The sequence below is a fragment of the Lontra canadensis genome, unplaced genomic scaffold (assembly GCF_010015895.1).
Source record: "Lontra canadensis isolate GAN:19392208 unplaced genomic scaffold, GSC_riverotter_1.0 scaffold5, whole genome shotgun sequence".
In the NCBI taxonomy this organism is placed as follows: Eukaryota; Metazoa; Chordata; class Mammalia; order Carnivora; family Mustelidae; genus Lontra; species Lontra canadensis.
In genome coordinates, this window is record NW_022630999.1 from 16,398,498 (window position 1) to 16,425,793 (window position 27,296).

The 27,296-nt window shown below is 56.6% G+C and overlaps 2 protein-coding genes across 12 annotated transcripts in view; one reads left to right on the forward strand and one right to left on the reverse strand.

The window, feature by feature from the left end:
• TCOF1 (treacle ribosome biogenesis factor 1) overlaps positions 1-15,920 on the forward strand; it is a 37,178-nt gene extending 21,258 nt beyond the window's left edge. For 2 of the 10 annotated variants that reach the window (XM_032851543.1, XM_032851548.1), the window contains exons 18-28: positions 1,150-1,260; positions 5,456-5,642; positions 7,157-7,290; positions 8,866-8,979; positions 9,290-9,512; positions 10,005-10,090; positions 10,575-10,755; positions 12,642-13,187; positions 13,922-14,019; positions 14,775-14,818; positions 15,512-15,920. In XM_032851543.1, the coding sequence (XP_032707434.1) occupies positions 1,150-1,260; positions 5,456-5,642; positions 7,157-7,290; positions 8,866-8,979; positions 9,290-9,512; positions 10,005-10,090; positions 10,575-10,755; positions 12,642-13,187; positions 13,922-14,019; positions 14,775-14,801 (1,707 nt within the window). In that variant the 3' untranslated portion in view covers positions 14,802-14,818; positions 15,512-15,920. The remainder of the gene's footprint in view (positions 1-1,149; positions 1,261-5,455; positions 5,643-7,156; positions 7,291-8,865; positions 8,980-9,289; positions 9,513-10,004; positions 10,091-10,574; positions 10,756-12,641; positions 13,188-13,921; positions 14,020-14,774; positions 14,819-15,511) is intronic. The other 8 variants (XM_032851544.1, XM_032851551.1, XM_032851549.1 and 5 more) reach the window with 5 other exon arrangements.
• A 1,298-nt stretch (positions 15,921-17,218) lies between these two features.
• Positions 17,219-25,647, reverse strand: CD74 (CD74 molecule). Of its 2 annotated transcripts, XM_032851554.1 has the most exons (9): positions 25,491-25,647; positions 21,503-21,675; positions 21,215-21,294; positions 20,691-20,753; positions 19,924-20,019; positions 19,515-19,599; positions 18,488-18,679; positions 17,987-18,049; positions 17,219-17,733 (listed from the first exon to the last, which is right to left on the reverse strand). In XM_032851554.1, exons 1-9 carry the CDS (start codon positions 25,565-25,567, stop codon positions 17,723-17,725), a joined length of 840 nt encoding a protein of 279 aa, XP_032707445.1. In that variant the 5' UTR covers positions 25,568-25,647; the 3' UTR covers positions 17,219-17,722. The 2 variants fall into 2 exon arrangements, with proteins under 2 accessions (XP_032707445.1, XP_032707447.1); XM_032851556.1 differs by lacking the exon at positions 18,488-18,679 and having other exon boundaries at positions 25,491-25,645.
• Positions 25,648-27,296: the final 1,649 nt, after the last annotated feature.

Sequence of the window (27,296 nt, forward strand, 5' to 3'; positions counted from 1 at the left end):
CAGGCCTGTTCAGACACGGCAATATTTTGGTTTGTTTTTGAAGTTTTAAGTGGGTTCCTGAATCTGGGAGAGAAAACCTAATTCCAAGAGCTTAAAGGGGATTGGTTACCTCACAGAGCACAAGGCTTTGGGGGAAAGCTGCTCCAGAGGTGGTTCCTTCAGCTCGGCCTCATGGGTGACCCAGATTTCTTCCGTCTTCCATTCGCTGTCATGGCAGGGCCGCAGCGTCCCCAGAAGAGCTAGGATGTCCACCAAGCTGACCTCCCTTCCCCTCACCTCCTTGTCCAGATCTAAGGCATGGGCTTCCCCTGCTCAGTGATGAGGGGCCTGTGGTTCTGTGATTGGCTGGGAGAGGGGGCCACCAACCCTAGCAGAGCAGAGTCAGGGTTCTGATAGCGAGGAAGGCATGGGGCACAGCTGTTGCTGTGTGCAGTGTTGCTGACCCATTTAAAAAGTAGGAGATGACACAATTCAGGATCTCGTAGCTGCTCCTGAGAAACCGGACTCGGATAGCGTAGGTGGATCTGCCGCTTTGCTCGGCCGGACTGAGTAGTGAAGGGGGTGGGGGACTCTGGCCCCTGCCCTGGGCTCCCCTGAGCTGGTCACCACTGGTGCCTGCTTCTCCGTGCTCTCCTCTTCTGGCCCCCCCACCGCGGCCCCTGCTTAAGCAGCCCCGCTGCCTGAGGGCGGGGGGGGGTCGGTGGGGGTGGAGCCTCGGGACACTTCCGGCTGGCTCCTGCTTTTTTTTACCTTGGGGGTGTTACAGACAGATAGAGCGTGCTGGGACCACTGGCTCACCTCTGCAACCTTGTCCTGGACTGCTGTCTCCTCTCCTCTGGATGCCTGGCCAGTAGCACTCCAGTCCTCAGGTCTTAGTGGGGTCTGACTCCTACATCCCTTTCAAGTTCAGAGTCAGCCTTGGAGGGGGCATCGGCAGAGTGCAGGCCTGGGTTTCCAGGGGCCTCGGGGATGCCAAGCCAGCCGCTATCCTCCTGTGCATATAGTAAGGGGGCCATGCTGCCACCCGTGGACAGCCAGCATATGGAAGGGTCCTTGCTCCCTGGCCAGGGTTTCCCTGCCCTAGTCCCTCAGTCGCGTTCCCCATCGGCTAACACCCCTTCTCCCCTACCTGTGTGCTTGTCCCCCCAGAAGGAGGGTATCTCCAAAGCTGCCAGAAGCAAGCCCCTGGCACCAGTACCCCCAGAGAAGAACGCAGAGGGGTCCTCAGAGAACAGTGACGAGGAGTTGCCATCCAGCCAGGTAGGCCCTTCCTTGGCTTTGGACACTGCAGACTCAGGGCAGTGGGCCCTGGGGGTGGGGGGAGAGTGAGGGCAGACCTTTGCCATTTAAACAGCACCTCACAGTCTCCTGGTTGATCTGCTCACCTTCACGGTGACCCCGGGAAGTAGGCCACAGAACGTCCTTGAACATCCAGGCTTCAGAGCCAAACCGGGCTGGCTCTCCTAGCTGCCAGTTCCATGACCCCGGGCACACCCTCCCTGTCTGAGGCCGAGGTGTCTGCCCCGGCAGCAGGCAGGGGGCAGACCTCCCTCCTGTGTCCATGCGCAGCGTGCTGCCTGATGGGGCACGCCGGTTACCGCGGGAGGGCCCGCGCTGTGGCCCACTTGAGGCATCGGGACCCAGAGCCCAGTGAGGTGAAATCCGCTCCCCACATCCTCATGATCTGTAAGACACCAGGGCAGGGGCGATGCTGGCCCTCTGCTCCCTGTATATCCCTGCTTGCTGCTTGGGATCAAAAGCCTTCTCCATGGGGCTTGTTGGAATCCGATGGGCACGTCTGGGATCTCACTCCGGTGCCCATGGTGCGCATTCACATGCTCTGCTGCACCCGCCACCTTCCCCGGACTCACCCCCAAAGGTTGGGACCAGGCCCACCTTGTCTTCCCAGCTTGCTGAGTCCAGGCCTCTGTGTAAGCCCAGCCTTGCCAGAAGATGGCAGTGCCCTTAGTCCTTTAGCCCCAGCTGCCTGGACGCCTCTGCCAGGTCTCCTCAGGGTCCTTGGCGTTCTACAGTTACCAGACCCTCTCCTTAACCACTCCCTCGTACACCTGCCTTACCATGTGCTGATTGGCCCACCGGGGAGGTCAGATGCCACGTGCCACCTCCAGTGACAGGGTGGGGTGCTCGCTGCCGTTCCCTGCTCTGTAGCACAGGTAACAGAAATCCTGATGAACAGCTACACCTGCCATTACCGGTCACTTTCTGGGTGCCAAACCCCGTCCTCCGTTATCTTGCTCGGTCCCCACCGCAGCCTTCGGAGGCAGTCCCTTTATTCCCGTTTGAAGGAGGAAGGAGTGAGGCTCAGAGAAGTTGAGTGTCCTACCCTGGTGTCCCATGGCCAGAACAAGTGGACCGACCTGGCGTTTGAATCCAGGCCGGCCATACTGTGCCCGTGGCCTGGCACTGCGTGCACTGGCCTCTCACCAGGGAAAGAGCAGGGCCGCCGCCATTAGAAGGCCACCTCCTCCTCTGAGCAGATCGGGACAGCTGGGAGGGAGGGGGCTGCTGCGCCCTGCGATGCGGGGGCCAACATAATTAAATGAACATCATGCTTAAGCTCAACCATTTAATTGGTACGTTAGTCCTGAAGGTTCTGGAGTCCCTGTTAAAAAAGAAGCAGGAGAAAAGTTGGCATTTCATGTGTTTCTCTCGGAGGATTCAGGGCAGACGGCGCAGCCTGAGGAAGCTGCAGCCTCTCCTCCCTGCCGGGGTCTGCTTCGCTCCTTCGTCCCCAGCTCGCAGAGCGTGATTAGTCTCGCTGTTATGCATTTGTCAGGTACTTCTCCATTGACACGTTTCCCTCTGTTTTTGTTACAAGCCTGTCTGTGGAGAAAAGGCATCAGTGTCTGCGGAGGGCAGAGCCTCAGGCTGGGAGGCGGGCGATTGTGGCTCCATTCCCAGGCTCCCTCACTGTGCCCCAGTCTCCCCACCTGCAAGGATGGACCCCAGCCTCTTTTTCTGAGAGAGACTTCAGAGGGGATGGTCTGTGGCTCCGCCCTCTTGGGCTGGCATAATGAACCCCAGGCCAGGGTCTGTGCTAGGGTAGATACCATATTAAAAAGACCTGAGCTCTGCCCTCAACATTTCGGGTCGAGTCTGAGATAAAGACTGTAAAGAACTGAATTAGAGTGTTAAGTCGGAGCCTCAGCATGGTTGGTCCCAGAAGGAGTTCCTGTCTGATGCTCCAGGACTTCCAGTCTAGCTTGGCAGAGTTTGCTGGTCACCCTGGGTGAGGCCGCTTGCCCTCTCTTGAGCCTCAACCTTCTCATCCCATGGGGTGACATTCCCTGGGGGCTGGAGAACCACGAGGCTCCAGGCCCACCCCTGGAGAGTGGGATTTCCCAGCCCTTTTGTGTGGGGCTGGCCCAGGACCTGCTGACTAGCCCCCGGGCAGTTCTGTGAGGGGCTTTTGGGTGCCTTCTCAGCTCTGTCCCTTATTTCCATAGTTAACAGCCGGGGCTGGTCAGCCCCCCAACCCCCACTCGGCCCCAGACTGGAATGAGGGCACAGCTGGTGAGCCCAGCTGTGACGAAAGGCCCCCAAGTTTGGTTCTGTGGTAGGAAGGGAGTCCCTGCCTCCCCTGGAGGCCCTTGCTGCCCGGCACCTGCAGGGAGGCCCAGCCAGTGTCTGGCTGCATCAGCTTCCCGTGAATTTTTCACCTCTGTGTCTTGTGCTGTGCAGTTTCAAAGCACATCAGAGCCCCTCTGGCGAGCGAGCCCAGCCTGGATTACTAATAGCTCTGTTAACAGGTGGGAAACTGAGGCCCTCAGTGCTCAGGGGCCTCCACGCATGGTGAGGTCCAGCAGAGGTGGGATCAGAGACGGGTTTCCTCAATTCCCTGGGTCCCACGGCCCACCTTTCGAACGGCGCGCTGGCACTGCACTGCTGTTGGGTCCTGGGCTCAGCCCCCGACCCCTCTCGTCCTGCCCTCCAGCGCCACACCCCCTGCTCCGCCCGCGGCACCGAGGCCGTGTGGGCAGGTGCAACAGGGAGGAGGAGGCTTTGCTGCTGAGCTGCTTTTAACATCCCAGACGCTATTGTTTGCCTCGGTGGGTTCGGTGCCTCTCTTCGTCCCCGACAATCTGTTCCTCTGTCTTCTCACATATATATAGATCCCCCCTCCCTCAACTGTAAGCCTTCTCCCACTTTCCATCCTTCTCTCTTTCATCATGTGGGAAGGCAGGCTCTGGAAGTGGCAGATCAGAGCAGCCGCGGGGGAGGCTGTTTGGCAAGGGTGGGAAGGGCCCCAGCCCAGCAGAACTCCCACCCTCGGGCGGGCCCCTCTCTGCTTGACTTTTCATGGTGCCTCTCCCACCGCACCCTGAGCCCCAAAGGTAAAGGGCGAGATGGGGTCCCAGACCTTGGCCTTGGGCAGCTTCCTCCGGCTGCCTTGTGTTTCCCCCCAGGCCAAAGAGGGCATGGAATTCAGACAGACTGACCTCTGGGGATGGAAGGTGTGGGCTCACCTGGCTCGCTGGCTCCAAGTATGTGAAGTGACCTCGCATGCTGTGGGCATACCCACTGGAGCTGTGACCCCGGCCTGGTCCACAGGATCCCAGGGAGCAGCCTCTTTCTCTGCCTTGTGCTGCCTCGCTGGAAGCTGTAAAGCCTGCCCAAAGATAGAACAGCGTGAAGAACCCCTACGAGCCTTCCCCTGCCTCAGCAGGGCTGCCCTGGTGACCAGGCCCACTTTGTGCAAACCCTCCACTCCTTCCCTAGCACCCCCAGGTTCCTTTCTTTGAGAGGACAGCCACCGTATATACAACGTCACCCCAAGAAACTGGCCTGCGCACTGGGCATCCCCGCTTCCCAGAGTGTCTCACGAATAGCGGTCTTTATCTCTGGTGTGTTTGGATAAGAGTTCCCACAGGGCCGCACACGGCGTTTGGTCCCTTAACATCTTCGCCTTGGCTTTTCCCCTGTGCAGTTGGTTTGCCAAAGATGTGGGGTCAGAGTAGCTGGCTTGTGGCACCCCGGGCCACAACTTAGTGGGCCGCCCCAGTGTCTCTGGGGCAGGGGCAGCTTGGTTGTGCGCAGCTCCGCAGGGGCATCGTGGATGACAGCCAGACTGCTGGAGTCAGCCAGAGGAAGGCAGGCTGAATTGGCTCTTCTGCGCTTGGCTCTAGTTCAGGGAAGCTGTGCAGCCTTGGGCACCTCTTCTCTCCTCTCTGGACTTCTAGTTCTCCCAGCTGTGCAGTGGAGCTAGCACTGCTCACCTCAGGGGCTCCAGGGGCTGTGAGGTGCTGTGTGGGTCTTAGCAGGTGCATGGGCCAGGGGCATGCGAAGACCATTATGGGCGGCAGGGGTGGCCTCTGCCTGCCCGGTGGCCCTGAGCACTCTGGACCCTTTGCACTGGCAGCCCCCCACCTGCCCTCCCCTTTGCCTGGCCAAGCCTTTAATCACTGGGGGGTATGTTTTGTTTTTGTTTTTCAAGGTGATTAAACCCCCTCTGATTTTTGTCGACCCTAACCGTAGTCCAGCTGGCCCAGCTGCTACCGCCACGCACGCCCCAGCTATAAACACCCCGAGGAAGGCCCGGGCCTCTGAGAGCACTGCCAGGAGCTCCTCCTCTGGGAGTGAGGATGAAGATGTGATCCCCGCGACGCAGTGCTCCACTCCTGGTGAGCACAGGTCTGCCGTGCAGGGCTGAGTCCCATGCAGGGCTGAGTTGTGTGCTGCGGCCGCCAGGCTCACCGGGCAGGAGCTGCCGGCGCGCGCATGCACGCACATGCGCACACGTGCATGCATGCAGTACACGCACAGACCTCACCACGGCCTGAAAGGGGAGGCTGCTGGCTGAGTCACACAGCACACAGTTGTGGGTCCGGAGGAGCCTGGGGCCAGGTCTCTGCACCCGACATTGGTTCGTCCTGATCTCTGTTTCCAGAGACCGTTTGCTGGGACTTCTCTGTGCCAGCTCCAAGGGCTAGAACCCACGCCAGTGGCCAGAAGCTGCAGGTAGCAGATTTCTACGTAATGGAGGAAAAGCTTCATAACTACTGACTGCCTGAATGGGGAGAGGGCTGTGAGGTGGTAGTGAGCCTCCCAGTTCTGGTGGCATGTACAAAGGGTTAGGTAATCCCAAAGGAGACATCGTAGGCAAAGATCCCATCTCTCGGTGGGAGACAGGACCCTGTCTGGGGTTTCTATGACTGAGAATCTGCGATACTCCCGTTGCCATCAGGAAAATGGCTAATGTTGTTGTTATGACACTCCACGAGGATGATAAGAAGACTTGGTTTTGGTAGGTTCATTAAGTACGGAATAGCACCGAGGAAAAGATGTCACTATGATTCCACTGTCTGGAGTAATTCCTGCCATTTTAGAACCGTTCACTTTACAGAAACTGCGGCTGTATCTGTGTTTTTAGTGAGCTCCTACTGTGCGTGTATGTGCCATAGTTTCTACCTGACCGACTGTGACATTACGTGTTTACCGTGTGATTCCTGCTGGCTGTAGAGCTGTCCTTTGGGTGGGCTTAGCATAGTTCACGTGGGCAGTGCCATGCTGGAGGAAGCTACGGGCTTCGTGCATGGGCTTTGGGGCAAACACGCAGCGCTACAGGGAACCCACGGAACTGAGCCTTTGTAGATGACCATGATATTCTTACGGAGACTCTTCTAAATGCAGAGTCCTGCTCCGTAGCAGTGCTCCCCAGCATTGCTCAGAGTGGTGGCCCGGCCAGCTGAGGGGTGGTGGCGTGGAGGACTGAAGGGTGAGAAGAGCCGGGGTGAAGTCCTGGGGTCACTGCCACAGCTGATTCCCCTGAGCTTACGACACGGAGCTAGCGATGGCTCCCGCCTGTGAGGCTCAAGGAGGGAGCTTTTTTTTTCTTATTTATTTTTGTGAGAGAAAGAGAGAACATGAGCAGGGGATCTGGGGACAGAGGGAGGAGCAGACTCCCCACCAAGCAGGGAGCCAAATGCAGGACTCGATCTCAGGACCCCAGGATTGTAACCTGAGCCTTAGGCAGACGTTTAATGTACTGAGCCACCCAGGCACCCTGAGGGGGAGGGCATTAGACAGGCTTCTGCTGCAGGTGCCGTGAGCACTGGGCTGTGTCCCCAGGAAGGGCTGATAATTGGGGATTATGACTTGTGTACCCTGACTTGCACCCCGCCCCACTCTGTTTCAGCCAGTAGAACCAGCACAAGTGTGCTCACAGCCCAGCCAAGGCCAGCCGTCAGAGCCAACGCCGTGAGGGCCGGCAGCGGCACGGCGTCTGGTCAGGTGTCAGAAGGCAAGAAACAGGAGGCACCCGTTGCTCAGGTACCTGGTGGGCAGGGGTGGGCCGTGTGAGCTGGCAGGGGTGAGGGGGGCTCCCCGCACCCACGGGTATTGCTGGGTGGGACTGCCGTTGCTCTCCTCCAGCCCCGCATGAGGAGCCGCCCCCTCGCCACCAGCACCTTCCCCGGCTTGGCTGCAGCACCGACTGGGCTCCTGGAGACCCCTGGGCTGAGGAGGAGTAGTCGCATGGGAGCATGGCCCCCAGGCAGAGCCAGGGTGCAGTTCATGCCCCGCAGCAGCCCTTCCAGCACCCTTGCACTTCTGGTTTTTTTTTCCCTCCCGGTTTGGAAGTGCTGTGAACAAACCTTGCCTGTTCTTAGTGGGCATAACGGTGATTTCTTGGCCTTCACCATTTGCGGTGCGTTTCTGTTGGGTCTTGGCCTGAACCTGCCTCCTGAGCCGGGTGGAGTTAGCGGCTCACAGCGCACGAGCTGAGGGCTGCCCCTCGACAGGACCGCGGAGGCCCGTCCAGGATGAGGCAGGGTCCGGGCCCAGGTCTCTTCACTCCTCACCGCACTCCTGGGCCTTGCGGGTCAGCTTTCCCAGCCCATTGCATGATGTCACCCCCCAAAGAGGACAGGAGGGAGCTGGGCACCCCTAGCCCAGAGGGGCTCATCACGAGCTCCGGCCCGAGAAAGGCTTCCTGGGAGTGTGGGAGCTGGGTAGCTGCACACTGGTCACTGGTCACTGCAGCCAGCAGCCCACCGCCGTTCAGCCAGCTGGGTTGCCGAGTGCGTCTGCACGCCGGGCACTGGGGACACCGTGGCGGGGACAGCAGTGGGGGAGAGCCCCTTCCTTCATGGGCCAGGCCAGGAAACAAGGAAGCCAGAAAGTAAAGCACTCGCCAACTGGTGGGTACTTTAAGAGAAACTGGGTATAAACGAGAGAATAAGGCAGTGAGTGGCTTTAGGAAGGACAGGGGAGCGGCCTCCCTGAGGCAGCAACATCGATGCTAGAGAAGCAGCCAGGCCAGGCAAGCCAGTACTCCAGGTGGGGAACCTGGGCTGCGGCCCCCTGGGGAAGCGCGTGGGCAGGGAAAGCTGGAGGAAGCAGTAAGGCGAGCGGGGCCAGGCCAGACAGGCCATGGTGCAGGCCCCGTGGGCCATGCAGCAGCAGAGATGCGGGGGTGGGGCTGGAAGTTTCCAGAGTGGGGAGAGCCCACCCTTCTCTTTTCCAGTCCATCTCCCTGACCAGGGGTCTGTGTGGGGGCAGGAGGGCCCCAGGGAGGCCTGTGGGGAGGCTGCAGCCACCAGGCTGGGGACTGTTCGCCAGTGCGAGCGCAGATTGAGTTGGGGGCCTCGGGTAGGACCCGGGCTGCTTCCCTCCCCTGGGGGGATCCCCTGAGAACGATATGATTAGCTGATAACCTGAAGCCTGGACCCGTTTCCTACCCCGATGGTGGCATCGGTCTTGACTCCCTCGGTCCCTTCCTCCAGCCCCACAGCTCCTTGTTCAGGTACAGGTCCCCTCCTCCCCCAGCCAGGATCTGACCGGGGCCTAGCACAGATGGCATCCTGAGGACCAGCAAGTCTCAGGGCTGCCTGTGGCTGTCCACAGGTGACAAAGAGGAGCCCTGCTCACCTCCCGCTGACCCAGGCCACCCTGAAGGTCCTTGCCCAGAAAGCCAGTGAGGCCCAGCCTCCTGCTGCCAGGACCTCGTCTTCCAGTGGGGTGAGCTGGGAGCCTGGTGGTGGTGGTGGGACCAGGCATCACCCTGGATGACAGAGCACAGAAGGGAGGGCACAGACAGGGGCCCGAATCCCAGCAGCAGCACTTACCCGCCCTGTGACGAGCACACACCCCCCGACCTCGGCTGCCAAGCTGAGCGTTTGTGGGAGGGGTGCTAAGTGAGGCCTTCGTGCAAGCAGCTAACAGGCGCCTATCTCGGAGGTAACTGGGGTATTCGGTAGGCACCGAGTTTATTTCCCTTCAGTTTATCTTCTATTTCCTTTTTTTTTTTTTTTTTTTTTAACCAAATCAGGTTGATAGTGCTCTGGGAACACTCCCTGTTCCAGCCAAGGGGACCAACAAGGTCAGAAAGCCTGAGGTCCCTGCGCTCCAGCGCGCCACAGCCACTCCCACTGGACGCACCAAAGCCAAGGCCTCTGACACCTCCAGTGACAGTGATGACAGCAGCGGCAGCTCCTCAGGGAGCGAGGAGGATGCTGACGGGCCCCAGATGGCTCCCTCGGCCCCCAGGCTAGGTGAGGGACCCAGGAGGAGAAGGCTAGGTGGGCCCAGAGCAGGGGAGTGGCGGCCTGGTGGAGTACAAGGCTCAGGTCTCAGCTCTGTATGTATCTCCAGCTGTTCTGTGGCCTGGGCCCAGTCACCCCCATGCTGGGCCTCAGTTTCCCCACCTGTACAGCCCCACAAGGTGGTTGGTCCAGATGATACCAGAGACTTTCCAGCCCTACTGTTGGACTGCTGCCAGCTTTTTACCATCAGGCTCCCATAGCTGGCCCCCCAAAATCCCAGGATTGTGCTTCCCCCACGGAAAAGCAGGGAAGCATAAGTTGGGCGTTGGGAATTAGAACAGAAGGTTTTGGCGTTCAGATGTCTTGCTTAGAAGGCTGCAAATAGCCGTTGACCTTGGAGGGAGTCATAGGAGCAGGTAAAGCCTGGGCATGAGGGCGAGGGACCAGTGGAAGGCTCAGGCCATCCCAGGGCCTCCCAACAGGTGGCCTGTGCTCCCCCAGTAGGTCCAGCCCCCTCCACGACAGAGACCTTGGTGGAGGAGACCACAGCAGAGTCCAGCGAGGACGAGGTGGTGGCACCCTCTCAGGTAATGGTGAGGGAGGGGACTGGCCCCTTGGGGGCCTGGGGGCGGGCGCTCAAGGCCACCTGCTACAGTGTGAGGCCGAGGCCATCCCCCACAGCGGGGCCCTCTCTCTCCCCCAAGGCTCTGTTTTAGCATGCCATGAGGGGTGGACTCCGAGAACCTGTGGAAAAGGCTTGCCTTGATTTTAGCTGAGTCCCAGAAAAAAAGACATTTCAGAACAGATGGGATTTCTTTAAGGTTATCTTCTGTACACGGCAAGCACTAGTGATTTTCCATTCTCGTTAGTAGTAAGAGATTGTCTTCTTAAATGTACCCGATGAAAGTCTGTATTAATTAAAATAGTGCAGGAGGTACATTCAAAGGGCTAACACGCCCCCCACGCTGGGCCTGTGAGCCAGCCTGATCTTCAGGGCTCCTGGGATGGCTCTGCCCTCAAGGGTGGAGCAGGGCTCTGCCCCGTTCACTTGTTCAGACTGGGTTTCTTCAGTCTCTCCTCTCAGGTTATGTGACCCCTGGGCCGACTCTGGCCAATTCCCAAGCTTCAAAGGCCACTCCTAGGCCAGACCTCAACCCCTCGGCTTACTCTACTTCTGCCACCAAAGATGCCCCAGACGGCAAGCAGGAAGTGGAACCCCAACATGTAGCAGGTGCCGTATCCCCTAAAACAAGTGAGTCAAGGGCCACAGGAGAGACACAGTGGGACCCGGAGGGACAAGACAGTGGGCCCCTTTTTTCCCTGCCTTAGGAATAGGCCTACCGATAAGGTCCTGTCTGTCGCAGGGGCATCTCCAACCAAGGCCTGGTGCCCCACACCCAAATGTCTGGCTTTCATGATATGGGTTGGCCTGGAAGTCAGGTTTTCCATCTCTGTGGGATTCTGGTGTAGCCATAGGGTGACCCTTGCCCTAAGTGGTCTTGGCTCTCTGTCTCTGTTAACTTTGCTTTCTAACAAAGGGGCTTGTGGTATGGGGGCTAGGAACTCAGGGCAGCTCAGACAGAAGGCAGGAGCCACTTTTGGAGAAGTCTCTAGCACATGGCAGAGACCTCAGGTGATGGGCTGACTTCTTGTGAAGCCTTGGACAGGACCCTGGCCACACTGGGCCTCTGTGTCTTAGTCATACAGGGCACTGTAGAGCCATCCAGGGAGTGTCATAGCATGGCACACAGACAGAATCATCACGTAGTGTTGAGAGGGCAGACCGGAGTTGCTGAGGTCCCCCAGCCAGGGACATCAGCCAGCCCTGACTTCGCCAGCGCTGAGGAACAGGTAGCTGTGATGGGCATGCCTGCGACAGCCCTGGGCAATCCCCAGCTTGGGTGTTCTGCGGTGTTTTCAGACAGGCAGCTGAGAAGTGGGCTGCAGTGAAGGAGGTTGCCAGCGCGAACCGTGCCCTCCTCAGCTTCCCTCTCCCCCCACCCCCTGTCCTTGCCAAGAAGCACTGAACAACTGAATCGGGCCTCCGTCTGCCTTGGGGACCCTTCCGCCTCCTGCGTCTTTGCCTCCCCTAGCCCACCACAGCCCTGGGGCCAGAGCTGCATGAGCTCCCAATGGGGGCCCACTGCCTGCTGCTGGGAACAGCCCCCAGCCCCGTGACGGGGAGCCTGGCCAAGCCCCTGGGCACAGCCCCCGGGCGCCTTTCAGAGCCTGCGTGTAGGCACTCTTGTGTCTGTGAGGCCCAGAGGGAGCAGAGACCTGCTGAGGCACCTGGGGAGGTAGGGGCAGCAGTGGGACACCGCTCATGTCACCCCGCACGCGCTGCCCCAGCCTTGGCTTTAGCCGCAGCTCGCCGCTGCTGGGTCAGGAGAAGAGTCATTGCTCACTTTCTTCCCCAGCCTTCTTGGTGAGAGGTGGGTGCAACAGGGAGACATTTTAGAGGGGGCTGTGGTCGGTTTTTTTCACACGTGTAGTCAGCACACAATTATCAAAGGAGAGCAGAGGCGTGGAAAATTCTAAACAAAGGCTGCACCAGAAGTCACTCTGGCAGGCAGCAAACCTGCTTAGTCAGCCGCCACGTGTGTATACACCATGCCGGTCACCCCCTAAGCTGCCTTGTCCCCTGACCAGCTTTTACCATGAATCTGTGACTTAGAACAGAGGCCTCACTGTTTATCTAAGCCCTTATCTTACAAATGGGGACACCGAGGCTGTGGGAGGAGCATGGTTTCCCAGCGCGCTGGTGATAGGCAAACCTGGAATCCAAGTCCCTTGCCTCCCATCTCTGGACTTGCGACTGGACAATACCGTCTCCCTCCTATCTGACCTTTCATTTTGTTGATAGAGTTCACGCCCCCTCCTTAAGATTTTGGAGTCCTTTTCCATCTCGAGCCTGACTTGAATGCAAGGAGACGAAAGAGCTAAGTTAAAAAAGCTAAGTTAGAAGCTGCTGGAAAGGTGTGAGGCAGGAGGTTGGGCAGAGTGACTGCTGGGCCGCCCTTTCCCTGTTTACCATCGTCAGAGGAGGTGGACTATGTCCCTAGATCCCCTCCTTGGCCCTTGTACGGTAGCCTGTTTCCTGGCTCTCCCCGATCGTGACCCCATGTCCTTTCTCCACAGGCAGAAGAGAGGCTAATCCCACGCCTCAGAAGCCCCGGAAGCCCAAGAAGGAGGCCGGGAACCCCCAGGCCTCAGTGCTGGCACTGCAGAGTGACATCAGCCGGCGCCTCCTGAGCGAGCCCTGGCCCCTGAATGAGGCCCAGGTGCAGGCCTCGGTGGTGAAGGTCCTGACAGAGCTGCTGGAGCAGGAGAGGAAGAAGGCCGCGGACGCTGCCAAGGACACTGGCAGGAAGGGCCGGGTGGGCCGCAAGAGGAAGCTGTCGGGGGACCAGACGGCCGCCAGAGCCCCCAAGAGCAAGAAGAAGAAGCAGCTGGTGGCCGGGGGAGGTGGGGAGGGTGCTGGCTTGCCAGAAAAGGTCCTCAGGACTCCCAAGGGGAAAGCCAAGAAAGATGGAGCAAGTGGTAACATCAAGGAGAAGGAGAAAGAGGCTCCTGGCTCCCAAGGAGCCAAGGAGAAGCCAGAAGGGGAGCCAGGGACACTGAAAGTTGAGGTTGGAGACCAAGGCAACCCAAAGAGCAAGAAGGAGAAGAAGAAATCTGACAAGAGTAAGTGGCCGGCCAGCCGTAGCCCAGAGCAGACTCCTGGGCCCAGGCTAAGAGTCTCCGGTCAGCAGGCCATGGGGCGGGGGGCAGGCGCGCGGCGGGCACCAAGGGGAAGGCTGCCGACTAGCTTGTGTGGGGCCAGGGGTTGGTAGTGGATCCCAGAGCTGGATCCCGGACCTCCTGGGCTGACCTGCCCGGAGACGCGGAGCGGCAGCCACAGGGCACGGCCTACTTGCAGACCCCCAATGCTCGCTTGCCGTGTGCTTCTGCTTCCTGCTTCCGCGGCCCAGGCGCCTGGATAGCAGGTTCCCCTCGGAGGTCACGGTCACCGGCCCTTCCTGAGCTCCGCGCTAGACCCTGTGTGCTGTGGAAACTCCTTTCATCCAGCCTTGTCTCTTCCTTAGGTGATATTCTCGTTACGGTAGAATGTCACTTCTTAAAGTAAATGTGTACAAGTTTTAAAACGTGAGTAAAAGAAAAATAGTAATAGTCCAGGTGGTCCGTGAATGGGGCCGAAACCACGAGGCAGGCCCATGGCCACTCGGACCAGTGCAGGTGGTTGCAGGCCTGGGGCCTGTGTTTTGATGGGTCCCCAAAGTGTGGGCAGCACTGGGGACCTGGCATTGGAAGGAGTGGTTGGTTCTAGGATCCCTTGAGACCAGCCCTATCTCTTGACATTGACCTCCCCCCACCACCAATGCTTCTGTTACTTAGGGGGGTTTACTTTGTTTCCTTAGAAAAGAAAGACAAGGAAAAAAAGGAAAAGAAGAAGAAAGTAAAAAAGGCCTCAGCCAAAGACCCTGACTCGCCATTCCAGAAGAAAAAGAAGAAAAAGGTAGCGTGAGTTCTTGAGCGGTCTCCAGCCGGGAGAAGGACCAAGACCTGGTCCCCAGGGTGAATGTGATCAGCCCCAACCCGTGTGTGCCAGACCTGGTCCCTGCTTCACGTCCGTTCTCAGGGTCCAGGGGCTGAGGGCTTGTGAATTGTGACACACTGAAGATGGGTGGAAGGCAGGTGCCACCCTGAGGGGAAGGGACTTGGGGTGTGTGTGTGTGTGTGTGTGTGTGTGTGTGTGTGTGTAGAAGCCATGGGAGTGACCCCCGTCTTTATCTGTGAGGTAGAAGGATGTTCTTGGGACAGATAAAGAAAGGAGAGCCTCGAGGTGGGGGGCAGGGAGGCCAGCCAGGTAGGCTGAGGGGAGAAGAGACATACCCTGGGATTTGTGTACCCCAGCCAGGGGCGTGTCCCCACTGCAGAAATACACCCCTCTGCTTTATGGGTTCCAAAGACTGATCACTGGAATAGAGGGCCCTCCACACCTCACACGGGGCCGTTTTCGCTGTGGCCAGTGGAGCCTCAGCTGTGTTCAGAAAAGCTGAGCATTTGTTGGCTTCAGCCTCCTGGGTAAATGGGGCCCCACCCCTGCCCTTGGGGACCCCTGTATACCCAGTATCTGTTCTGGGGAGAGCTGCGAGTCCTCAGGAAAGAACCATCACATCCGCTTCTGGGGCGGGCGGGGGTGGACAGCGTACGGGGTTGGAGGGGGAGCTGCTTCAGGCCCAGGAGCCTCTCATGCTTGTCTCCTCACAGAAGAAGACGGCAGAGCAGACAGTCTGAGGGGCCCGCGGCGACAGGTATGCTTCCGGGCCCAGGGATCCCTGCCGACCTCCCCTCCTGGTGTGGGTGGGAGCGTAGCTCTAGCATCTGGCCTGGTCGCAGGGCCCAGGCAGGGGGAAGGAGCGGGGGAAGGACCGGGGGCTGGAGAGAGTGGTTCCGTCCCTCAAGGTCAGTGGGGCCAGTGAGGCAGTGCCGGGAATCAGAGCTGCAGAATCAGAAGGATCCAGAATAGTGATGGCAGCAACCAACACAACCCTCCCTGGGTATGGGCACTGGGGTAGTGCTGCTTTGCAGAGGAGGGTGAGGCTTGAGGTCAAGTACAGCTCGGTCCCTCCCCACCACTGTCCACTTCCTTGTGTTCTTGTCATTTGAGGGCATTCCTCATTGGGAGGAAGACGGTTTCCTCAGGATAAGCCATTCCGATGGAGCTGTGCTTCCCAGGTGGTGGGGAAGGGGCTGATGGGACCCCAGCAGCCACCAGCCTCCCGGAAAGGGCGGGGACCCAGAGCCTGCCTGGCTGGCAGTGAGGATTGAGTGAGGCGGGGCACCAGAGCGCTTGGCTGCGTTCCTGGGACCCAGTCCGTGCTGAAGTGCCCGCTGTGGCTCAGGCTTCTCCCCTGCATCAGAGACCCCAGATTTTGATTTTATTTTTTTCTCTTTGGAGAAAATGGTCGGGAAATCTCACGGCTGGATGTGTTTCCTTCACCCAGGGATTTCCTAGCCAAGTGGCGACCAGCCCCGTGCCTCAGCCCTCCGCCCACCACGGGCTGGAACTGAATCTTTAACTCCCCTCCCTCCCCAGAAGAAGCCCGCCAGCCGAGCTGTGTCCGCGCTGGCCGAGCAGTGAGCCCTGCAGGGAGGCTGGTCCGAGGGGGCGGCGGCCAAGCGTCCAGCTCCGGGGACTTGCACTCGCTGACTCCGCGTCTGACTTCTGTCCTGACACAGATTGCTTCCTAGAGATGTGTACAGTATATATATATTTTTTTAAGTGACCCGCCCCTCTCCCTTCAAACCCAACAGGCCCAGAGGCCTTGGACTTTCCACCTCTGGGCCCTGCAGACCTAGCAAGGCCCAGCCTGCAGCTCCTTCCACATCTCTGGTCTCTGGCTGATGCAGAGGCTTTGTAATTCTGTCAGTTTTCCCTGTTTGTGGTTTTTTGTAACAACTCAGAAAATAAAAGGCTTGAAGGAAAGGTGCGAGTGCCCAGTGCATCCGCGACGACTGTTTTGCAGTTGACTTACTCCTAGAAGGGAGAGTCTGGCTGACACTTGGAGGTGAACAAACCACAGCACAGGGTTGGCTCTTGACTACACACCAGGGCTCTGGGACCCTGTGGTAAGTGGAACGGACAGGTCGCCAGAGAACGAGATTCTCCAAAGTGGCCTCTCCGCTAAGGGGGACCTCGCACATCGTCATGGTTGTTGGGTTAGGGGCAGGCCAAGATCCAGAGGCAGGAAGTAGAAGAGGGGCAGTGGGGGATGACCACCTTTGGAAGTTTGGGTGTGAGTTGGAGGCAGGTCCCCAGAGGTACCTGGTGAGGAATAGGGACCGTGGGCAGAGTAGGAGCAGGTAAACCAGTTAGGATTGAGTCGCCCTCGTGTCCAAATAATGAAGGTTCTAGAATGATGAAGGCAAGAAATGTATGAACTCCATAGCTACGTCAGGGTGACACATCTCCAGGATGTGGTGAGGGCAGCAGTGCCGTTGCACAGAGCAGTGTGGAGCCCCAGAGGACAGGGAGCTTTCTCTCCAGGGCTTTGAGCCTTCTGCCAGCGAGAGTAAGAAGGTATGCGGGAGAGGAGAGAGCTGGGCAGAGATCTTAGAGACCTGGGTTGGCATCCATCTGCACCCTTCTCTCAGGGCCCTGCCCCGTATTAGCTTCTCTCCCCCGCCAAGTGTGTTGGTCTAGAACAGGGGTCTGGTCTACGTAGGGCATGAGCTCCTGGTTCCCCACAGCCCCTGCTTCCTGGCGGTCCCGACACTGGGGCCTGTGTCACTGCTGTCCGTCCTCACTCACGCGGTCCTTAGTAGGGAAGTGAAAACCGGGAGCTGGGGAAAAATGGAAGCTGGACCAAGAGGAACTTGAACTTAAACAACTCTGGGCAAGAGCCTATTTTTTTTTTTTGGAAGTAGAGTGTGCCTGTGTGTTACCATGGAAACCAAGAGCATCTTTGTCCAAAGTGCATGCCCACAGCCTGGCCAGGCCCCACGGGCATCTGGGGTTGGGCTCCCTGGGCTGTGCCCTCCCATCCAGACCACTGGATTCTAGGTCTCGGTTACCTCCTTGGGGTCCATGAGCCAGATCCCAACAACAATCAGGAGCCAGAAGTGTCCTACTTACTACCTTTTATTCTCAGAGCTGTGGCCCTGAGGGCGGGTGATAAGCTTGGCTGCACAGAGGGAAGGGGTGGGCAGGGTGGGGGCGTTGTAAAGAGGCTGGTTCTTCTGGGTGTGCTGCTGGAGAGGGGAAGGGTGGCTCTTCCCCCAGCTAAACAGGCTAGAAAGGCAAGGTCAAAAGGGCAGACTTGTTGGGTGTGGGGGAGCACTGTCTCCTCTCCATGTACCTTCCATGTCATCCGTGGGCCTGGATCTTGGGGCTCCATGTTGGAGGCTGAAGCTCCCATAGCACGGAGCTCCTAGTCTACCGCCTCGGGCCACGCGTTCCTGCTGATCGATGGGGGGTCAGGCCACAGGGCCCTCCTGCATCATTAAATCTGTGTTCGCTGACGTGACTGGTGTCTAAGGATGATGGAGAGCCAGGAGCCAGGGTGTCCCGGAAGGCGGTGCACAGTGGGAGACAGGGAGTGGGGGAGCAGTGTGTGAGAGAAGGAGAAGAGGGGCTAGGGTTGGGGGATGGAGGGGAGCAAGGAGGCGGTGGCCATGCAGGGCGGGCTGTGTGCCGGCGTCAGCGTCTGCTCTTCTCATACGGCCACTACAGAGACGAGAAGCAGGTTAGGTTTGGGGTCTCCTGTCGTCCCTGCCCCTTCCCAGCATCCTGGGATCTCAGAGGTGAGGAGTCTCCACCCCTGCAGCCCCTAATGGTGGTCGTCCGGTGTGAAATGGATGTCCCGGGGAGGTTGGAGGACAGCCCACGGTCGTGCTGTGCCGGCCCTCTGGCCCTGAGGGATTCGGCCTCCCGGGGGCTAAGCTGCTGGAGCCTGGGTGACTCCTGCAGGGGCCCTTACCTTGGCCCAGGTCCTGCTTGGTCATACCCAGCCCGGATGACAGGTCTTCCATGTCCAGTGGCTCTGCAAGGGAGCAGCAAGGCCGTGTGTCACTTGACAGTCCAGCCTCCCACACCCATTGGCAAGGGGCCAGGGTCCTCCTTCCCAGCCTGGCCACCGGCCTCGTGCCTGGTGGAGGCAGGACTGTTGCTGGGTGTGCCCAGGGCAGGCCCAGGGAGGGAGTGAGGACATGAGATGGGCAGACCTGTAGACCCCTGGGTGCACCACGGGCGGTGGCCAGCTGCGTGACGTTCACAGAAGAAGGACGAAAGGACAGGTGAGTGAGTAGATGAGTGGATGTAAGGAAAGGAAGGACCGATGGACCGATGAGGAGTGCATGGGTAGGTGGATAAAGGGGCAGCTGGGTAGCTGTACCAGGTGTGCCAGGAGGCCCTTCTCACGCTCCGCCTTCTCGGCACTTCTGCTCCTTGGGCACTCCCCGGCTGAGTGGGCACTGCTTACCCCTGCAGTTACGGCGCCCACGGCTCCTGGTGTGGGGGACCTCGGTGCCGTTGGGGAAGACGCACCAGCAGTAGCCGGTGCTCCCATAGCACTGGAGCGGCTTATAGTTGCCGTTCTCGTCGCACTGGGGCCTGAATGTGCCAGGGTGGACGGCGGGGACGCGGCTGACCTCCTCCTGGCACTGGGTCAGTGCTGAAGCGACAGGCATGGTGAAGACACGGTGAGTGAGCAGACCCTGGGCCAGAGTCTCAGCAGAATCCACATACCGCTGCTGTGGGCCTAATGCCTTCTGCCCAGGTGGCGATGCTCACTCTACCCCTGGCACCGATGGGGGAAACTGAGGCCTGAGCCAACAAGGTGTGAGATCGAAGAGGATGTGAATGGCCACATGGCGCACTTATCCTAGAACTTGGTGATTTCTTCGGACACTCAATGCCTATTAAAGTTTGGAATTGCTCCAGTGATTCTTATTTCTGAGAAAAGCAATGGGCATCTAGGGAAGTCTGAGCCTCTGTTACTGAGTTATCCGACTGCAAATGGGGCTTTCTTTGAGCACATTGTAGAGGGCTTCGGACATCAGCTGGGACTTAGTCACAATGGCATCAAAGGTGCCTTCTACAAATCTAGGTTTAGAAAATCGTCCGGCCCATACTGGCTGTGTGAGCTCGGGGAGGTCCCTCTGCAGCTGGGCTCATGAGCCCTGCCCCAGCCCCCTCACGAGAGCCTGTGCAGGGTTGAGTGGAGAAGGTCACTGTGATGATATGTGATGGGATGTGTCGGGTCATTTTGCTCCAGGCCCACGTGTGCAGTGCCGTCCCCCACGACGGAGGTCATCCTCTAAGGGGAGTGCGGAGGAGCAGCCAAGCCCAGAAGGAACAGGCAGGAGAGACAGGAGGGAGAGTTAGAGACTGGGAGAGTGCCAGGGCTTGGATCTGGGAGTGCTCTAGGTCCTAACCTCTGCAGCTCCCAGAGAGCACTGAGGGAGCTTCCAGAAGCCCTGGCATCCCAAGGCTCCCGCTCCCCATACCTTTTAGTGGAACCTCAGGCTTATTCTCCAGGGAGTTCTTGCTCATTTCGAACAGGAGCCACTGATACATCCAGCTCTCGAAGACCTGACGGGATCGAAGCAAGGGGTCAGGCTCCATAGCTCCCTCCAACCCTGCCCGACTTTGCCCCTGGGGACAGACGTGGAGGGTCCAAGAGGGACCCAGCAGCTGAGTCCAGCTGTAGCTGGGTTCCTGCTTAGAGACCCATGGAGTTTGGTCGAGGTGGTTCCTCACTCCGAGCCCTCTTCATGGCTATGGCTTTGTTGGGGCTGGCGCCCCGCCTCTAGCTTCCTGAGGTTGGCCTCCCTGGCCCAGCCCTCGTGGAGCCTCTCCCAGCCCTGTCCTAGATGTCAGGGATGAGAGGGAACCAGCGCAGGGGGAGCTGCTGACCTTCCAGTCCAGGGGCCCCATGGTGTTCTTAAGGTGTTTCAGGTTCTCTGGGAAGCTCCCCTTCAGCTTCGGGTACACCTTCAGGGGGTCGGCCTCCTGTGGGGTAGCAAGACAGGAAGGAAGGTCTAAAAAGCTCTCTGGCAGACAAGGTGAAACGTGCCACCCACCTTCCCTTGGACCTCTGCCATAATGGAGCCAAGGACAGGGGAGGCAGCAAGGGCCTTCCAGCTGCACAGCTGTACGATCCCAGGGCCGGGAGTTCAGAGTCCAGGCCTGGTCCTACCCATAACCCCCAGTCTTCTACTCCTTGCAGACCCCTACCCATCCTCTAGGTCTCCCTTCCTCAACACCCCCTCCACTCCCCCCACTCATTTGGGTCCTCTGCTGCTTTCTCCTGCCAGTCCCTTATCACCTAGTCACTTGTCTATCTCCCATGTTAGCCTGGGACCCCCGTGGGGTCGAAAGCAGAGTCTGATTTCTTCCCAGTGTGAGCCCAGAGCCTTGCACAGTGCCTGGTACAGAGTAGACATGCAGCAGAAACTTGGGAAGGAAAAATGGGCATCTTGAGCAAGTCACTTCCAGACTTTGGGCCTCAGATCCTCCGTCTCAAACACTCAAAAAAGTGGACGGCTAGACTACAGATGATGCTGAAGGGCCACACTGGCATTCTTTCACTAATCCAGTGAGTCCGGAATGGTGCAGGCCCTGGAGGACAGTGTCAGGGGAACCTGGGTGGGCAGGCAGGGCCATGGTGGGGTCCCACTCACCAGAAGCACATGCATCACGTGGTCCTGTGTCATGTTGCCATACTTGGTGGCATTCTTCAAGGGCTGTGGAAGGAAAGAAAAGGGGGTCACCAGTACTGACCCACAGAGGAGGGGCCCTGGAACAGAGCCAGTGCTCCAGGTCTGGGTAAGAGGCAGGAGTTCCAGGTGCCCCACAGGAACAGACCTGTCTCCACCACCCCGGGAGTAGGAGCCCAAGTAGGAGAGCTCAAACAAGTCACTTTACTGCATCAACGTCCTTAGTGGTCAGATCTGCATAAGCTTTTCTGCCCAGGGCATTGTTTCATGACAGAAACATCACCCATTTATGACAAAAGGGAGGCGGCTGTGAGATGCTCTGGGAAACGAGAAGCCTTTTGTAAACATCCCAGGGATGGACTGAAGAGGCTCTTTCCTCCCCCTTGACTGGACTTTTGCTGCTCAGGTGTCGTCCCCTGTCCCTCAGCACCTGCCCTCCCCATGCTAGATGACACCTCCCTGTTCTACTGCCCTAAGGTCGTCCTTACCTCCCGGAGCAGGTCTGGCATGGGCAGCGCCTGCATCAGCATGGGGGTGGCAACCCTCATCTTGTTCAAAGGCTTGGGAGCTGTGGGGACAGGATGTACAGTATGGGTGTGGTCCCAGTGCTCAGGGAAGAGAGTACTCCTCTTGGGAACTGAGATCTCCAACCTAGTGAGAAGGGGCTGGAATCCCAGACCCAAGGGAGAAGAGAGTGGGCCCAGCTGGGGGCCGGGATGGGGTCTTGAGGGAAGGATGGTGGGTGGGAGAGGTCAGGATGGAGGTGGAGCACGCACGTTTGGGAAGCTTCATGCGCAGATTCTCCAGCTGCAGGTTCTGTGAGGTGATGGTCAGCTTGTCCAGCCGGCCCTGCTGCTGGTACAGGAAGTAGGCGGTGGTGGCCTGGCCAGCCAGGAGCAGAGCCACCAGGACAGAAAAGCCTGTGTACAGAGCTCCCCGGCTGCACTTGCTGTTGGGGGGAAGGAGATAGGTCAGGGTAGGGTCCACAGAGGTGGCTGGCCCATGGACTGACTGAGAGCAGGGGAATGCCTCCCATTTCCGTCAGCTCTGCCACCCCCTCAGCTACCCCTAACACACATTAAGCACAAACAACAAGTGCCTGTGGACACTTGTCCAGCTTGAAGACATGCCCCGGCCCCACAGTTCCAACCTTTGCTCCTCCTACAGCCCTGCAGAAATCCTAGCAGTGCCCCTGGACCTAGGATGACTGGGGAAGAGTCAGGGACAAGTGCCTTGTCCTTTCTGGGCCTCAGTCCCACCTTTGCAACAAGGGCTTACCATAGAGGTTCTCTCTGGGTTCCTTCTGAGGGGGTCTACTGAGGATCAGGACTGCCCTCAAGGGGAAGGGGGTTTTCACCCCCCTACCTACCCAACCCCTGCAGTAAAATCAGAGAAAAGGGAAGGAAGTGGGCCCTGGACAGCAGAGCATGTGGCCCACCTGAAAACGAGAAGTGAAGCCTTGACATTTTAGGAGCAGGCTGGGGCCAGTGGATGAAGTCAGACAGGAGCAGAGTCAGACCACCCACTCTGGGGACACATCCTCTGCCCCACACTCTCCTTGGCTTTGAGCAAGTCTCTCCCATTGTCTGGGCTTGCCATGTGGGTGCCTCTCACCTGCGCAATTCTAGGATTTGGTGGTTTCTTCTTTGAGGTAAGATCTGTGACCACCTACGTATTTCAGATGGCACTATCCACCAGGGTGGATTTCAGTAGGAGTACGGTGCCTGAGCCTGTGTGACTGGGAGAGTGTCTCACATTCTCTAAACAAGTTGGCTGCACAGGGCGGGGTGGCCAGACCTCAGATAGTCCTTGGAGCTAGCTGTTGGGCTTTGTTTTTGGGAACACATGAACATGTCACAGTTTAGGGAATATAAGGATTCTGCCCCAGGACCCTGAGAGCTCCTGGCCCGTTTTCTTCCACCTCACTGGGGTGGGACTACCAGAACCCCACTAGCAACTGTCAGTCTGTCACTGTACCCTGCTTGCTCTGGGAACCTACAAGGACAGTTTAGGAAACTCCAGGAGACCCTTCTGCCTAGTAACTCATGACATCACATATATAGTTCATTTTCATTGGCTCTTTGCTTGCCAGTCCTCTGCATGTTCTGGGCCAAGGTCCAGCCCAAAAGATTGCTGTTCTGTTAGGAGAAAGCAAAAACTCCGCGTGGGGAAAAGGAGGAGACCAGACAGGAGTGGAAAACAAGTACTGCTTCTTGGCCTTTTCCAGAAACAGGGGTGGCCTGGCTTCTGTGAACGTCCACCCAAGGCTGGGTCTTGCCTGGTTCAAGCTCTCCAGCTCGTCTCCATGCTCACCCCTTCCACAACCCCACACGCAATCCAATCCCAGTTCTTCCTTCCACTGTACCTTCTCTGAACCTCAGTTTCTCGGAAGGCCAAAGAATCTACAGGGTCATATTGGAGATGAGACCTGGCATAGAATCCTGGCTCTGCCACCCCCTTAGTTCAGGGAGCAGGGGCAAGTCAACCCCTCTGAGGAACCTGAGGTAGGAATAGCTACTTAAAGAGTTGCTACATAAAATAAGATCATGAGAGTAGGGGCGCCTGGGTGGCTCAGCAGGTTAAGGCTCTGTCTTTGGCTCAGATCATGATCCCAGGGTCATGGGATTGAGTCCCATGTTGTCGTAGGGTTCCCTGAGCCTGCTCTCCTTTTCTCTCTGTCACGTACTCTCTCTCTCTCAAATAAATAAAGTCTCAAGACAAAAAAAAAAAAAAAAAATCATGAGAGTAAAGCTCTTGGATCCATACCTAGGGACAGTTAGCATTGAGTACTATTCTCAGAGGAGTTAATAGTTAACTTTAGCATCTGGCTTTCTTCCTCTTTTTGAATGCGGATACCCTGGTTCTGGCTGACTGCCAACTCTTGCCACCACTCTCTTCATTTCCTTCTTTCCATTGCCTCCTTCTTGAATGAAAAATAATAATAATAAATGACTGAAGTCAGGAGCCAACCAGAACTAGCAGGAACCATGATACAAATGTTGCGAGGCAGAAGAGTTCACAAAGGGGTCTGAGAAACAGGCTCAAGCTGGAATGGACCGAGCACACAGGACCGGGGCCAGTTTTAGAAGCAGTCCCTGAAGGAAAGGGAAACCAGGCAAGGATTTGAGGAGGGGGCACCCTCTCTGTACACTGAGCTTGCACAAGGCCTGCGACTTACTGGGTGGCCCTCCTGGCCCTCTCTGCAAATCCTGCCTCTACAAGGAGGCCAGATGATAGAGCGAGCTCACACTTTGAAATCAGGCTAGTCCTGGATTCAAATTCTGACTCCAATACTCACTAGCTGTCATAACTCGGTAAGCTGCTAACTAATAAAGCCTAACAACGTCTCAATTTTCTCTTACGTAAAAAGCGGCTAATAAAAGTACTGGACTTATAAGAGTTAGGGTTGGATTTAGCACATAACTCATCATAGAAATTACCCTGGCTGAGGACTGGTGACAGGTAGTCAGTGAAAGGGAACAATTATCATGTCTAGTATCATCATTGCTTTTATTATTACTGAGACCCAAAAGAAGTAGCAATTTGTCTATGTCACATATGACGACAGCAGAACTTAGACCAGAATCTAGCCCTCCCAGGAGAGTCAGCCCTCCTAGCCCTGGGATTCTTTGGGATTTTCACAGGCATGCTCTATAGTCTATATCGGGTCACCCCTGTCCCCTAGAATGCAGTTCCTCATAACATCTCTGAGTGTCTCTCCCAAAGCCCTTTCTGCCTGGCAACAGCTGACATCACAGCTCTGAGTCCCTATAATTTGTAAACTACTTTTTTTTTTTTTAAGATGTTTAAGTCATCTCTACGCCCAACATGGGGCTCAAACTCACAACCCTGAGATTAAGAGTCACATGCTCTACAGACTGAGACAGTCAATTGCCCCAATTTGCAAATTACTTTTTAAAGACTGGGGAGAGTAGGGCTATGGAGTAGCTGCATTCTAACTCTTTCTTTCTTTTCTTTCTTTCTTTTTCTTTTCTCTTCTTTTCTTTTCTTTTCTTTCTTTCTTCTTTCTTCCTTTCTTCCTTCCTTTCTTTCTTTTTCAGGGAAACACCTGGATGAAACAATGCTGGGGCTGGGAAAGGGGTCCTGGAGTCCCCTGGATGGTTGCACTGGCCCCTTGCTACAAGGGAGAGGGACACAGGCAGGGCATGACCCATGTCAACCTTCAGCCCCTTCTAAAAATTTAGCCAGAAGCCCTCCACCACCTTTGTCTTTTCCTGCCTCCTCCCAGCATCTCTCCAGTAATGGCAGACATGTCCATCTACTCTACAAACACCGGCAACTACACTTCCCTGTTACAAACGCATACATCTATCCGTGGTGATTAGGGAGAAACTCCACTGTGATAAGCAGCTTCTACCATCCTCTTTGAGAAACTCTGGATCCATAACATTTTCCAAATCTAGTCCAAGGTTTCTAACCCAGGATTCACAGTCCACCTTCAGGCGGTTTGTGAAGCCGCTGATACTGTGTGAAAGTCTAGGAGGAGAATTTGCGGCTGTCTTGAGATTGAGAACAAAAGTGTATCATGCAAAGAAATTTAAAACACCTGCCCTGGAGAAGCTCCCCCATTTTACAGGAGGGAGGACAGAAGCCCAGAGCAGGCCAGAGACTTGCTGAAAACCACCCAGAGTCAGGGCCTGGATCCATCCCCCCATGGCTCCCTGTCCAGTGTTCCCCCTGCAGCACCCAGGCCTGTCTGTGTGGTCCAGGATTTGCGTGCTCTCTCCAGCAGCTCACACGTACCTCTCTGGGGCACTGGGGCGCTGGCCCAGCATGGGCAGCTGCTCATGGTTGGAGATGAGGTCGCGCTGGTCTTCCATGGTTCTGGCCTCTGGACTTCCCCACACTTCCTGCTGCTCCTGCTGCTGCTGCCTCCGCCGCTGCCTGGGTATCTGGGACCCTGAACGCCTGGCTTACCTCTTGAAGCTGGAGCTGAGAAGGAATCTGATTTGTCCACTGGAGGCTACTCCTCCCACCTGGTAAAAGTGGAAGTGAAAACCACAAAGCTGGAAATACCCCCCACTTGGGCAAAGCTGCCTTAAACAGGGCAGGATGGGGAGGTGGGGGCTCCCCAGACAGGTAGAAAGGCCAGCATACTTCCATTGGCTGCTCAGGGCCCTCATCACTTGTTTCTGGGCAGACCTGTGGATTCACAAGGCACTTTGGATATTGCGAGAAAGAGACAGACATTCACTCCCTAGACAGGAAATCACTTTGAAACAGAAAATGCCTTTGTCTCCCCTGCTCCCCCACTGATGAGTGGGTGCAGAAGTGGGGGGGGGGTGATGGGCTCCATGTTCCCCATGCTCCCTTCTAACTTGAAGATTTTATGAACCCACATCCACGGTTCTAAGGCTCTGGTACTGACATTTGCTGCCACTTACTAAACCTTCCTTTGTGCCAGGCACCATATTAATTGTTTCACATGGTTTGTTTCATTGAATCTCTACAGCGACCCTTTGAGGCCTGTTATATTTTATATATATATATAGGTAGGGACATTTATAGGTAGGGATACTGCAGCTTTGAGAGGCTCTGTGCTTGCTCCAGATCAGGCATCCAAGAAGTGGGGAATCCCTGGTTTTAACCACTCTACTCTTACGCATGAAGTCCAAACCATGTGGTTCAAATTCAGGTCAGTGGGGGCCTCTGCGGAAGGCCGGGGAAGGGTACCCAAGGGAGATTTAACTATGTTGGCAAGGTTTCATTTCTTACTATCTTGTGGCTTACCTACCATATTTGTTTTATTAATCTTTATGTCTTTTGTGCATTTCAAAATTTATATTAATTTTTTTTAGTAATTTATAGTAGTTTTTAATTTAAAAATGTTGTGGTCTGGGCACCTGGGTGGCTCAGTTGGTTAGGCATCTGCCTTCAGCTCAGGTGGTGGCCCCGGGGTCCTGGGATTGAGTCCTGCATCGGACTCCTGCTCCAAGAGGAGTCTGCTTCTCTCTCTGCCTCTGCCTCTCTCTTTCTGTCTCTCGTGAATGAGTAAATTAAATCTTTTTTAAAAAATTAAAAAATAAAAACTTTGTGGTTTGAAGATTCAATGAGTCTTAGATTTCAAGAATAAAGGGAGACAGTGGACATATTTTGAGGGGAGGGGGAAAAAGCGGACACGGCCTTCAAAGCACCAGACCTGAATTCAAATCCCAAGTCAGAAAGACCCTAGACCCATGACCTGAGCCAGCCCCTTGACCTGTCTGAACTGGTTTTAGTTTTTGGAAAGGAAGGACTATTAACACTAACCTTGCAGAGATGTAAGATTAAATAAGCATTTAGCCCAGAGCCTGGTACTACCAGAGATGCTCAAGAAATGAAACTGTTACTCAAATATTTACCAGGTATTTTCTAGATAACCAAGACCAGTGAAATCATGTATCCATACAAACTTTAGCACAAATGTTCATAACAGCCCCAAACTAGAAACAACCCGAACATCCATCCACAGGTGACTAGATAAACTGTGGTTTATCCATACAATGGAATACCGCTCAGCAATAAAAAGGAATGAACTATTGATACTCATACTAACTGATGCATCTCAGA

Bases quoted from the DNA above. Each gene is read 5' to 3' on its own strand.
- CD74 (XM_032851554.1), bottom strand. From the start codon at position 25,567: ATGGAAGACCAGCGCGACCTCATCTCCAACCATGAGCAGCTGCCCATG. The intron at 21,295-21,502 runs GTGCGTGCTCCA...CTGTCCCCACAG, and splicing joins GCGCATGAAGCTTCCCAAAC to CTCCCAAGCCTTTGAACAAG. The intron at 18,050-18,487 runs GTAAGCAGTGCC...GCTCCCTTGCAG, and splicing joins TGGGCGCCGTAACTGCAGGG to AGCCACTGGACATGGAAGAC.